The 14,185-nt window shown below is 42.2% G+C and overlaps 1 protein-coding gene across 2 annotated transcripts in view; it reads left to right on the forward strand.

Annotated features, from left to right (window-relative positions):
• The window catches only part of PIK3R4 (phosphoinositide-3-kinase regulatory subunit 4), a 73,342-nt gene that overhangs the window by 38,537 nt on the left and 20,620 nt on the right, over nucleotides 1-14,185 (forward strand). For both annotated transcript variants that reach the window (XM_069088402.1, XM_069088403.1), the window contains 4 exons: nucleotides 2,494-2,697; nucleotides 5,993-6,194; nucleotides 9,825-10,024; nucleotides 11,969-12,179. In XM_069088402.1, the coding sequence (XP_068944503.1) occupies nucleotides 2,494-2,697; nucleotides 5,993-6,194; nucleotides 9,825-10,024; nucleotides 11,969-12,179 (817 nt within the window). The remainder of the gene's footprint in view (nucleotides 1-2,493; nucleotides 2,698-5,992; nucleotides 6,195-9,824; nucleotides 10,025-11,968; nucleotides 12,180-14,185) is intronic.

Consider the following 14,185-nt stretch of genomic DNA (forward strand, 5'->3'; position numbering starts at 1 on the left):
TGTACAATATTGTTTGTAGCTGTTCTCTTTTCATATTAGCAAAGAATACTTATCAGTTTGGAAAAAGGCTAAACAAGTTCTGGTATAAAAATGTAATCCAGTACTATTATGCTGTAAGAAATTATGTAGGAGATGGTTTCAGAAAAATTGAGGGAGACCTGTATAAGCTGATGCAAAGTGAAGTAAACTGCTGAACCAGGAAAACAATTTATAAAGTAACAACAATGTTGTAAATATAATCAACTTTGAAAGACTTAGGAATTCTGATCAACACAATGACCAACCGTAGTTCCAGAGGACTGATGGTGAAATGACTATCCACCTCCATATGGAGAGGTGATTGGATAGTCAAGACATCACCTTCCTAATGTCATTGGTGCTCTTTAAGAACGAAGTACAAACAAGAGAGGTGATAGACTCAGATTGCAGATTAAAGCATATTTTCTTCCCTTTTTTTCTTTTATCTTTTTTTGAATATAGTTAAACTGGAAATCTATTTTGCATGACTATTCATATTTGTGATGGCTTTGGTTTTCCTTTTCAGTTATTGGGAGAATTGTGAGGGAGGAGAGAAATAATTCAGAAAATAAAATTGTATTAAAAATAAAATAAAATCAAAAAAATTTAGTGTATTGGAATAATAGCTATGATTACATTGCTTCTTGGTCAAATGAGACACCTAGAATTTTAGCACTTAATAAATTTTAGGTCTTTGTTTCATATATTTGGAAACCATTTACCCAGCCTGTGAGAGTTTAGACCCATCATTCAGATAAACAGCTAATTCTCCAAACATATTTCTAAGTGGAATGGAATGTTACAGGCTGCTTCAGGCAGTCATGGAGTACTGCTAAAGTGATCTTGAAATGTCTTATTCTTTCCATTTAAAACCATGTCCTCCATTTGGAAATTTACATATCCCTGTGGATTTTCTCCCTTGCTTTTTTTTTTTTTTTGCCAATCCAACTCTCTTTTTGTTGGAATAAAACCACCTCTGGAACGGGTATCATTTGGAAACTGAGAGTCTTTGGCTGTTCCCTCAACCATCAATTTGTCCCAGTAGATTTGTCCATTCCTAGGAAATGTCATGTTCTTTAGAATTGTTGCTTTTCTATCCCTGTGAACACTTTCTGCCATAATATTTTTACATGGAAGAATATGGACACAGTAAGGAGGAGCAAAGAGACTTTTATTTTAAAGGAAAACTTTTTTTATTGATAATTTTTGTTCTTACATTGCCTAAATTTCTCCTTTAGTCTTCCTTTTTTTCTCCTCTCAGAGCCATATATGTTTTTTTTTTAGAGAAAAAAAGAAAAAGAGGAAGAAGAGAAGAAACTCAGCAGTATCAATCAATACATTGAGAAAAATCTGAAAACACAGGGTATTCCCCAAAGTCTTAAGCTTTGATAACTTAAAACTGCACTAAGACTAAGACCTAAAGTCATATGCTTGTGGACCCCATGCCTCTAAGAAGCCTTTCTTGAAGTGTATTCAAACTGGTTTAGAAACAGTACTTGATGTTATCTGAGCTTAAACTTAGCCATGAAATTATCGCTCTCACAATCATTCTGCTTTGCTCGGGTCTTTTCTTTTTGTTCACTGAATGCTTGCAGCACATCAAGTTACCCAGTGTCGTCATAGTCATGGGGAGAGTCTTAGGAAATTAAGTAATGGCTGCCAGTACATTTGTAATGATTTTTAGTGAAAGTTTAGCGTGGGATAAGTAGGACGGATTTGTGAGTTGTTAGAAGTCAACACCTACAACTCACTTTCTCTTCCAAGAAAAGTTCAGGGTTTTTTGCTTTTATTTTCATCTGGCTTTTATTTGCATCTGTTTATGGTTTGTTCTTAGCAACATTTAAGTGTGTAAGAGGAGTTTGAGAAGTCAATGTGACCACAGTGAGGAATGTTCAGTTACACATATGCTTAGTTTGACTTAATGGATTAAATGATTTGGTTGACCCCATTTTGGAAGGCATTGACTTTGAGGGTAGCCTAGGGCGTAACTTACTTTCTGGCAGATGAAGTCAGCAAGGAAGACCTACTTACAGTTGTTGACCATCATCATTGCAAGAATACTTGGGTGGCATTATGAATATTCATACTACAGTGTGGGAATTCTAGGTGTTTTTAAGTCCTGGAGGTGATGTCCTATTTTGATATAGTCTGCATAAAAACAGATCAGTGGCTTATGAAAGTGTCTAGGTAAAGACATTTATTAGCTGCCATTTGGCCTTTATCCTTTATATGTGTTCATTAGTGAGGCCATTTTCTTGGGAAGAATAATTGGCTGCTAATGACAATGCATTAGCAGGAACTCTTACTCAGTTATTAAGAACTGGCATTCATTTCTCTTCTGAACATTAAACATTGAACAATGGCAACATCTTAGACTTTCCTTGGGAAGGAAATAACTTTTCTGCTTTACCTTAAAATTTTGTTTTTACTCTGTCACATTCTAGGTTGATGATTTTTTCCTTTTTTCCAATGTAGATTGACAAGGAAATTGTTCTCCTCAGTGTGCTTCAAGAGCCAGTGAGCCGTTCCATCTTTGATTATGCCTTGAGGTCCAAAGATATTGCTAGCCTTTTCAGACATCTGCAGATGCGTCAAAAGAAACGGAATGGCTCTCTCCCTGACTGCCCCCCACCTGAGGATCCGGCTATAGCACAGCTTTTGAAGAAATTGCTCTCACAGGTATTACCACCTTCTGAAAATTAACATTTATAAGCACAGGTTTAACCATATCATCTGCCTTGTTTAAAAGTTTCCTTGATATTTTATTTTTACACCATAGTCATTTATTGCTATTTGCCCTCACCTTCAATGAGCCTTCCTTTGTATCAAAGCAAAACCCTCAAGCCCATCTGATGGAACCAAATGCAGCCTTCCTCCTTACCCCAGAGAAGAGGGAAGTGCCTTGCCACATCTGTTGATTAGGTTAGAGTGGAATCAGATTGAGTTAGGGACAAAGTCAATATCTTTATTTTATTTTTTTGCTTTTCCTACATGTATTCCTAAATGTATTTCTACATTTATTCCATTTTCTTTGGTATGCACTGGGTCCTGGGCACACTGATCACAGAGTAGATAGACTTCATATTATGTGACCCTGTAAACCAGGGCACTCACCAAAAACATTGCTCCAACCTTAGTTAGCATCTCTCAGGTGTTATTACTGGAATTCCCATTTAGAAGGACACAAAATGACATTTTCTTTTAATCTACTGCTTTTTCATTTCAAAGTGTCAGGCTGCAAAGAAAAGGACAAGAGGCAGGCAGACTGGTCTAGACCAGCCAGTCATTGCCATTGGTTTGGCTTCAGAAGTAGATACGATCCTCATTGAGGAGACAAGAAGAGAACGTGGGAAAAGATAGTTAAACCTGAAGGTGGAAGGGAAGGGGCAAAGGTGTGTTGTTGACTGAAACCCCAGACCAAGCTCCTTTTCTTTTTGCACTTGTCCTGGTCTTTCTTCCTTCCTCCTTTGGATTAAGCACCTGTGCTGGGCACTGTTAGGTGCTAGGTCTGGTAACTATCCATTACCTCTCCCTTTCTCCCTTGTACAATATATCAGCAGCCCTTCACTCCATCAGAAGTTCTCTGTTCCAGCAGCATCTTAGGTTAAGTGAGCTCTTGGGGGCTGGCCTTGACACTTTAATAATTCATTCCAAATGACCAGTGCAACCTTTCTGAAAGTTGGAAGCTGTTGACTCTCCAGATGTTTAGCAAGGACTCCTCATCTGAGATATTCTTTTGGACAGAACTCGGCCCTCTTGGCATCCAGTCATACCTTCCTGCTCGTACTGTGTCAGGTGGCCCTCACCCTTACTCGTTCCTCTTTTTAAAGAAGAAGTCTTTTTTAGATTTAACGTCTCTAGATTTTTTAAATGAATTTTTGGTTCTTTAGAAAAGTTCCAAAGTCCTTTACCAAGCATGGCTTGGACATTTTTAGTTTAACATTTCCCTCCCCTCCCCCCGCCCCCAGTTCTTTATAGCCCTTTGACCATGTGGACTCAGCCCCATGCACCCATCCATTGCCTAGTGGATGTTGATTTGATTCCTCCAGACACATATGCTCAGACTATCAAGCTGAGCATGTCTTAACAGAAGAGAAAAAAAGGTGGTTCAGGTTTTTCTGAAAAAATTGGCCAGTTGAAATTTTTTGCTTATGAAGAGATGAAGTTTTAATTACAGATAAAGGCAAATAGGTTTGTGATTTTATTTAAGCATTTCTTATTAGGCCCAAGCTGCTTCTCTGCTGTTCTAAAATAGCAGTAGTAGATCACTTGGAATATTCTCATTTAATGGAGGGAGTGGTGGGGTGTTGTTAGGTAGTGGATTGAATATTACATGCCGAGGACAAGAACATTTTAGGAATAGCTGACTATAACAATTGAATTTTTGTTTGGCATGTTTGACACTCTCCATTGAGGGCTTGTATAGTGAGGCCGGCATCTCGGCCACTGATACTTATGTGTTACAATTGGTAGCCATTTCCTCCCTAAGTGCATTATTGTTAGGTGGTCCTCTTTCCTGATCCCTTTTTTAATTGTTATTATTCACCTCTCACAAAGCAGAAGAGGAAGGATATCCTAAAGCCTGGAGAGTGGGATTGAGAATCAGATCGGCACCTGGTTTTGCCCTTCACCTTTCCTTACACAGGTTGTTGGGGCCCTTCTTTTTTCCTTTATCTTTATAGATAAGGAAATGCATATTTTCCCAAGACATCAGAGGGAGTTTGGTGGATTTGTGTTACGTTTTCTGTGAGTTCCTTGGAGAAAAGTGCAATAAAAAGAAATAAAAGAAGTGGCTGGTGCTGTTACTGTTTTTGAGAGATGGCCAGTAATACAATTCTGTTTTACCATCTAAACATGGAATGTACAGAAAGGAAAGGATTTATTGCAGCTATAAACATGTCTACCTTAAGCATGGGATCAATTCTATCTTAGTAGGAAAAGAAGCCAGAAGCATATTGTTGTTTATATAAAACAAGTGTCCCAGGTTAACATTAGGCAATCATTCATTCTGTGGTTCTTCAGGATTTATTATTTGAGCTCTATGGCCATTTAATTCACATTAGTAGTTTTAAAACCGTATAATCCTTTGCTATCATTGACCTTTGCTATCGTTTTGGAGGCATTAACTTTGTGATTTTTATTTTTGATGAGTATTGTAAAATAAAGATTACATTATAAAATTATTATATTTATACTATAAAGTTATAAGATTGTAAGCATTATAAAATTACAAATTTCATGAGAATTATACAGTAATCTATGGAGACCAAGATGTTTTAGCTCATTTAAGTAAAGGAATGGGGCCCCATTTTGGCAAATTAGAAACTGCAGATCAGTGGTTTTGAGAATGAATGAAATCAGAGCTGTAAGGAGGAAAAGGTGTGGCCACATGCTTTTCCCTAGAGTACAGAAGCATTGATTGATTTAGTTCAGCGTTGTGATTTATTGTTGCACATTAAGACCAGAGGTCTATTAAATAGAGACTGCCTTTCTTCTGCCATGTATATGGGGGGTGGGGAATGTTCCTCTGACTCCAAATATTGATCATTTCCTCTAATTATTTATCTTCTGGACCCTACCACTATGTCTTATATATACCAAGCATTTAAAGTTTGTTGAGTTGAATTTGACTTTGCATGATTTTATTACTCATGTAGCAAACAGATGGACATTGTTTATAGACTGGCTATAATTTGAGTTGCTTGACCACTGGTTTTCTCAAGAAAATAAAGCATAACCAGGAGCTAATTTGCTTTTGTCCTTGTCTTACTTATATTTTACTTAGAACAATTCAGAAAAAAAGTCTCAGTTGATCACTTTCTTTAGAAAAACTGAGCTGACTTGTACATTTTTTAGTTTCTTACTGATGTTCTCAGCTTGGTGAGATTTGTCCCTTGGTTGGGTGCGGGGGCGCCTCTATATATATTGGTTCTTATGAAAACAACTTAAAATCAATGTTCATTTATCATTGTAGGGAATGACTGAGGAGGAAGAAGACAAGCTTTTAGCACTGAAAGACTTCATGATGAAATCCAATAAAGCTAAGGCCAATATAGTGGACCAGAGTCACCTGCATGATAGCAGCCAGAAAGGAGTCATTGACTTGGCTGCTCTCGGCATAACTGGGAGGCAAGTTGATCTTGTTAAAACCAGACAGGAGCCAGAGGACAGACGAGGTTAGTTCCTTCTCTATGTTTTGCCCATTACATTTTTATCATTGGCACTTTAACAGAACTAGTTTCAACAAATCAATACTGATATAAAAGCCACATATGAATTCTTCAGAAATTTAATACCCACCGAAAGTGAGATAACTTGATTATTTGGTTGTTTATTTCATAGTGTGGACTGTGGGGTTTCTCATCTGAAAGATAATTCAATTACTCCTGCTTGAGGCCAGTCCTTGTATGGATCTGTGATTTTGTCAGTATGGGCATTCCCTTGGCTGCACCTTCTCATCCTTTGGGATTCTTGTTCAAATTCTCACATAAATATTTTCCAGACAACTCAGCCACTGTGTGGGTTGTGTTCCTCCATTGTCTTTTAAGGTTTCCTGGACACTCAGAATGCATTGCTGCATTGCCTCTGGGTTGCCTACAGTTTTGACATTTCAGAAACTATTGTGTTCTATAATTTGTCACTGTGTAACATCGAGGAAATAATGTGTTTTTTTAAAAACTGGATTTGTGTTGTCAGAGAGCAGTTTCTTCATCTGTAAGTACCATGAAGAACACTAAAGGTAAATGAGTAGTGGAAAAGTAGGCAAAAGTTTCAGCTTCATTTGTGTTCAGCTCAGCACACATATATTAATATCCTGCTGTGCACAGATTACTGTGCTTGTAGGTAGTGAGGAGACAGGAAAGATGAGATGATACCTTTTCTAAAGGAGGTTTCATTCTACAAGGGCATCTGTAATTTAGATATCTGTCTCTGACTATTTATCTTTCTATCTCTGGCTAAAATGTATGTATGTATGTGTCTGTCTCTATCTTTCTACCTAAAATCTGTCTACGTATGTAGATAGCTATGATCTATCCATCTATATCTTTTGGTCTGTTGATAAATTTAAAAGAAACAAACCAACCAACCAAGATGATGTGAGTGGAGGGTGAACAGGTACCTGTCTCCTCGAGAGATCAGAGAAGGTGATACACACAAGGTTGTGCTGCAGTGAGCCCTCGATGGGCGCTAAGAAGTCTAAGGGGCCGAGACGAGGAGCGAGCTCTGCCCAGGCCTTTGTGCAGAGGGAAGATGGAAGGTTTGGGAGGCCAGTTTCTGTGGAATTTAGTGAGTAACCTGCAATAAAACAGAAGGTTTTAAGATGCTCCTTTGCTTCAGATGTACAATTTCCATTTGCAGAGCACTCCCCATTTTACAAAGGGTGTTCACTTTCACCCACATTATTGATCATTCCCCACCACAGCCATCCGTAACCACGATATCCATCCCTTCCCAGTGAGGGAGCAGACCCTGAGGTTCAGCGGCCTTGCTTGCTGGCTCTGTGGTTAGCCAGCAAATAGAACTTGGGCTCCTTCCTCCTCCTATCTCTGCTCCTTGGGCATCCTTCTCGTAGTGCTGTTGTCTGGCTGTAGAAACAGAAGACAAGGCAGAGGACTGAAGCCTCTACTCCTTAGACATTACTAGATTTAGGGGATAAAAGCCCTTGGACTTACTGTCACTTACTATGTGATTAGGTCAGACTCTGAGGACCTACTGTTGTCATTGTTCTTGATTGTTTCTGCAAATGTTGCATTAAATGTCAAAGGACGCCTTCTACTTTCATCCAAGGACCATATTTTGAAGGTGTATAATGACAGGAGATTCAGAACCAGCTTGAAGGGGCAAGGTAAGCCCCTCTGTGAGGAATAAGATTATACAAACCAAGGCCCCAACTCAATATGACCTTTCTATTACCCCGAGCTGTTTGGGCACAGAGGATCCTGAGAATGTGATGGCTGTTCTTCTCCTGGGACCCTGGCCACATCCTTGAGAAGAGATATGATAACTGCCCAACTCCTGGAACTAGCCACTCCACGGAAACATCATTCTGGGGCGGGGCCTTAGAGGGATTGGCCTCTGTCCCAGGCCTCACACAAGATATGATGCTTGCTAAAAACACCTGGCAGTATGTCTTCCTTTTTCTCAGCACTACTTAAACTGTAAGAGTCAGACCCCAAATTCTCACCCATGGAGGAGACATCCTGCCTGGGACCCTCCCGAGTGGGACCCTGATGCTGTACCTGGGATTTCCCAGCTTGTGTGGTTAGGTGTTGGTGCTTCCCCTCACCAGTGATGATTGTAAATGTGTGTGTGTGTGTGTGTGTGTGTGTGAGTGTGAGTGTGTATACACATTAATCATAGTTGCTCTTATCTTACTGTTCCTAAGCCTTTTACTCTGTTATCTCTGGTTTCCTTCCCATTCGCCTATATTCTCAATAAACTATATTGAATCTTTTGAAGTGCCAAGTGTTCTGTTCACGCGAATCCTGAACCTCCTTAATTGGACACAGCTGCACAGATCACGCTAGTTTGTTGTGTTCTACATCTGTACGTGGCCTCAGGGATCCCTTTCTAGTTGAGTTTGATGAGTTTGATGCCTGGTCCGTCCCAGCCCTCCCATCTTATGTAAGAGGCCATTGCTGCCCAGAACAGTGGCGCCTAGTCTGGGGTGACACAGCAGGACCTCTGGACCCATATCCAATTCTGCTCTTTTTTCCTCTTTCCATGGGAGACCCCCGATGGAGTGGAAGGAGCTTCGTGCTTGGGGTCAGGAAGCCTGTGTCAACAGCCCCGCCTTGGCTGCCCCTTCTGAGCGTCGCCCCGCGTCTGTGATTGGGTGGGCAGGAGTGTCGCCCCCGCGTCTGTGATTGGGCGGGCAGGAGTGTCGCCCCCACGTCTGTGATTGGGCGGGCAGTGCTTGCCATGATGCATCACAGCTCCTGGGGACAAAGGCTCGGGAGCTTCCATTCACAGAGGGCCGGAAAGTCCGGGAAGCACTTTATCTTTAGAGGCAAGGGCTACCAGAACCACTGCCTCCATTTTATAGATAATTACATGGACTTTTAACCGCTTGACTCCTGACTTGCCTGAAGCAACATGCAGACCTCAGTCTCCCAGTTCCCAGCTTAGTGCTTTTCCCACTGCACAGTGTTGGTCATTATTTAGAAAGACCTTGATTTCCTCTGCCGCCAGAAGCCATCCCTGTGAGAACCAACTCCACCCCTCTTGCTGCTTTGCTTTTCTGATAAGGAGTGCTAGGACCTTGAGCCAGTTATTTAGAAAGAATATATTTTTCTGCAAAGGCAACTGCTGTCTTTTCTTGAGGCCCAGCTGGCTTTGGGAGGGGAGAGGAGAGAGAGGGAAGGAAGAAGCCAGTGTGGTCTGCAGACTAGACCAGGGCTTCTTAAACTGTCCACTCACGACTCCCTCAGTGCTTCTTAAATTCTGAGCTGCTGGACTAGATGAGCATCCTGCCTTCTCCATCCCAAGGGCTGATTTCAGCTCTGCTCCTAGTCGGCATTGTGAGCTCTGGGAATTCACTGTGGCCACTGGCTCACAGCTGTACCATCTGTTTGGCCTCCTTGGGGATCAGCTGAGAGATAATGAGTCCATTTCTAAGTAATTTTGAGATTCCAGAGAAGACACCAAATAGCATTATTGCCAAACAACTTGTGTGATTAGAATGTAGAAGCTGCTTACCAGCCTTTCACTAAGCAAGGTAGATCTCCACCTGAATTATTTCAGAGCATATGTGCTTTTAAAAAGACATTTATACCCTGTAACAGTCCTTGGATATGTTTCCACAGCCAGGAAACATGTAAAACAGGATTCAAATGTAAATGAAGAATGGAAGAGCATGTTTGGGTCACTGGAGCCAGCTCACATCCCCCCGGCCCTTCCTAAAGGGCATGGGCCATCCAGTGATCAGGAGGCCGCTCAAACAGGCAAACCTCTTCGTTCCGAGTCTTCGGCTGGCCTTGGGATAACCCTGTCATCCTCTCCACAGGTACTGTGAAAGCAGTGATGTGTTAGATTTCTTCTGGCTTTGTGTCTAATGAGTCAAAATCAGGCCACACTGGAACTTTACTGGGTGTCGTGACCCTGACTGATTATATGTTGGCATAGGGGACCCAGATTAAGGAGTATGTAGGAAATTGGGAACCACAGAATGTTTTTGAGCAGTACAACAAAATACATAGATCTCTCTCCTTGAAAGATTCTCTTTTCAGCTTTGTGTAGGCTGGTGTGGAGAGGGGAGACAGGGGGGTCAGAAGGACCAGTGAGGCTGCCAGTAAGTGGTACAGAGATGACGACCCAGATCAGGGTTGTGGCTCTGAGCAGAAAGAAGATGGGCACAAGAAAGGTTAGAGATTGTTTGGCTATAGTGAGGAAGAGGAAGAAATCACTGAGAACTCAGATTGTGAACTGGGGGGGAAGGAGGTGTTCATATGGCCAGAGGTAGTCAGGAAGACCTGAGTTCAAATGCTGCCTTAGAGATGGCCTTGCTGTGTGACCTTAACCTCTCTTTGCCTCAATATACTCACCTGTAAAATGGGGATAATAGTGTGAGGTGAAAATGAGATAATCTTTGTGCAGTGCTTAGCACAGTGCCTGGCTCTCTGGATCAGTAGAGGGGAGGGAGGGGGTGGTGATGGCTGCTTTGAGCATGTTGAATTTCACGTGCTAGTGGCACACCCAGAAAGAGACATCTTGTAGGGCAGTTAACTGGGAGTGATGAAAAACTTCATGTGAACCGATGTGGAGAGAAGTGGGCAGAACTGGGAGGGCATTAGACACTATGTCATTAGACAGTGATATTGATAGGAAGCACACGGCCACAGAACATCGAAACTGAATGTTTTAAAATTATGAAGCACAAGACTGGTCTCCAAGAAGAGGTTTGGGAAGACGCCTTCTGTTCCACTCTTGCAGAGGTCAAGATGTGTGCATGTGGAATGTCACATATAATGCTGGATTTTTCTCAATGTGTTGATCAGTTTTGCTGAATTTTTTTCCTCTTTATCTTTTCTGTTAAAAACAGAAAACAAAAAAACAGTGGCAGCTAGGTGGTGCAGTGAATAGAGCACCAGCCCTGGAGTCAGGAGGACCTGAGTTCAAATGTGGCCTCAGACACTTAACACTTACTAGCCATGTGAACTTGGGCAAGTCACTTAACCCCAATTGCCCTGCCCTCCCCCCTTCAAAAAGCAAAATAACAAAACAAAACCAACCTTTGTTTTAAGGGGAGGGTTTAGGGAGAGGAATACTGAGGGAAAGTTAGGTGATATAAAAACCAAAAATAAAAATGAATAAACAGAAGCCAACAACAATGTATGACTGGAGTTTAGGCAAGAGAGTAGGCTAGGGATAGACTGTGGCATCTGTATAGAGAGAATTCTTGAATTCAGGCAAGCTTTTCAGAAGGAGTAGAGAGAGAGAAGGGAGGAGAGCCTGGGGAGAGCCCTAGGGAGCAGGTCCTGCTTGCTAAGGGGGCCAGAGAACGTCCTGCCTCTGATCCATCCTGACCCTGTGACCCAAAGAGGTCACTTAGGCTCATGAACAGATTGTCTTAATTGGGAATTCTGTACTAATGAGATCCCAGGTCTCTCCCCTCCAAATTAACATGCACAAAGAGCTGGTTTCATTGGTTGTCCAGCACTTAGAATTCCTTGTCTCATCTCTTATCTGTGTACTTCCCAGAATACTTTGATTTTGTGATAATGTTGATTTGGATGTTTGTTCCAGAGCTCATGCTGTAACCTTACCATCCTGCCCATGCTCTGCAGCCTGGTGTGGGGAGGGGTCTGCTGTGTTGGGGACTTGCCTTGCTTTCTCCTGACGTTGTGTTGTTTCTGAAGCATGAATAATTTATTTGGAGACACTTCCACATGAGGGTTTCTAGGATTTTCAGTGTCTCTGTCATGACGCAGGTGTTGTGCATGCTTTGCAGGCTCCAGAAGTGTCGGCTGTGCAGATTAGGAAACCTGCAGGGCAGGTGTTAAGCAGCGCTGTTTTACCTTCCACTTACCAAATACGGGTCACAACCTGTAAGACAGAACTTCAGCAGCTGGTCCAGCAGAAGCGAGAGCAATGTCATGCGGAAAGGATAGCCAAGCAGATGATGGAGAATGCAGAGTGGGAGAGCAAACCACCCCCACCAGGTGAGAGGCGCATTGCCACTCTTGTTTGCCCTAGGCGTCTCCCTGACTTGGTGAAGGCAGCCTTCACTCGTTAAAGGGGAAGTATTTGTTTTTAGAACTGTCAAACATACTGATGTTATAGATGAGTGAGTTATGAATTTTAACTTGGGAAATTTGTATTTTGGGCTATACATGTGTGATTGGATATTGTTTTTAGATTTTTAGCAGTATGTTTTTAACCAGAAAACCCCCTGAGAATAGATAGAATAAATCTGTATTTGCCTAGATGCACAGGGGGATGTGAACATGTGTGGGTCCTTGGATGTGTCTTGGGAAAGGATTGGGGCTTCACACCTCTGTGGTGAGCTGTATTCTGAAGTTGAAGACTGCTGCACCTGGTCATTCAGGGATGACAATCATCTCCCTGAATTTAGGCTGATGTTTGTGGGGTGTCGGTTTTGTGGAGCCACCCCTCCTATAGAATAAAAAATAGTTCATTCTGAACTTCCAGCCAATTCATTATTTAATGGTCTCTCTCTATGAGTGTCCTCTTGTACTTTACCGTATATATAGCTTTTATTCATCCATCAAAGGAATGCTGTCCAATTTTGTGGTTCAAGAAATGTGCCACCTTGGGGTGGCTAGGTGGTGCACTGAATAGAGCATCAGCCCTGGAATCAGGAGGACCTGAGTTCAAATCCGGCCTCAGACACTTCACACACACACACACACACACACACACACACACAAAACCTAGCTGTGTGACCTTGGGCAAGTCACTTACCCTAATTGCCCTACCTTCCCCCCTCTAAAAAGCAAAATAAAAAAAGAAATTGCCACCACAGTTAAAATTTCCTTCTTTGAACACTTTCATGGGTATATTAAATTGATGTTTTTCTAGAGGGGACTGTTCAACCTACACTGGCAGATTGTCTTGATGTGGTGGCAGAGTATTATGATTGCCTAGCTCATCCTGTGTGCAGAACAAATCCTGCTCCTCTTTTCCAAACTATGAGCAAGAACTCTTGGGGGGAAGATGATTTGTTCTTGACTTGCATGCAGCCTTGTTCTTCACAGCTAGCCAGTGTTGGCAGAAGTCCCTATTCTTTCTTGTTGGGAAAGAAAAAAAGAAATAGCATGTTCCAAAAATGTCATATTTATCATGATTAGCCAAAAAAGTTGGCTCCCACTGCACTCAGATCTTCTATCATACAGATTCTTTACTGTCCTCTCTACCAAGATGGCGTCACTGTTGAAGAAGTAAGTTGGCTGATTTCCATAAAGAAGCCTGAGCCTATTTCCTTTCTACTAGCCGGTAGGCAGAATTGTTAGGGAGAGGGATGCCATTGCTGCTGCCTTTCTGTTGCCCTGAGAAAAGACAAAGATTTCACTGCCCTCCTTGGGTTTACTTCTAGAGTATCGCAACTTTCCAGTCAATAAAACATCCTGACATTTCTACAGATATTAGGTGCCTACTGCATGCAGAGGTATGTTGGGCTGAGCCCTGGGGATGGAGTCGTTTTTCAGTTGTGTCTGAGTCTTCATGGCCCCATTTGGGGTTTTCTTGTCAGAGATACTGGAGTGGTTTGCCATTTCCTTCTCCAGCTCATTTTACAGATGAGGAAACTGAGGCTGAGGGTAAAGTGACTTGCCCAGGATCACACAGCTACAAAGTATCTGAGGCTGGAACTCAGAGATGACTCTTCCTAACTCCAGACTCAGCACTCTGTGCACTGTGGCGCCCCCAAGCGGCCTGACCTCACATGTAGTAGTTCAGTGATCCTGCATTTCAGTAGACAGACTTGTCATGTTATGTCTTGTACCTGTGATAGGTTCTAGAAGCACTCTGTCCACGGTGCCACCTGGCTGCCGCTGCGTGGACCTTCTTCATAGGCATAGAGTCCTAGGTTTCCAGTGAATGGTCATTGGAGGGCTGCTGGCATTCAGTCCAGTTCTGTGGCTGTTCTCCATGGCCCTTTAGGGTGTTGTCCTTCTTTTCTCCGGGAGCCCCCTCAGCAGCCCAGCTC

The sequence above is a fragment of the Petaurus breviceps genome, unplaced genomic scaffold (genome assembly GCF_028583685.1).
Source record: "Petaurus breviceps papuanus isolate PSGF00001 unplaced genomic scaffold, PetGlider_PUasm1.0 185, whole genome shotgun sequence".
NCBI classification, from domain to species: domain Eukaryota; kingdom Metazoa; phylum Chordata; class Mammalia; order Diprotodontia; family Petauridae; genus Petaurus; species Petaurus breviceps.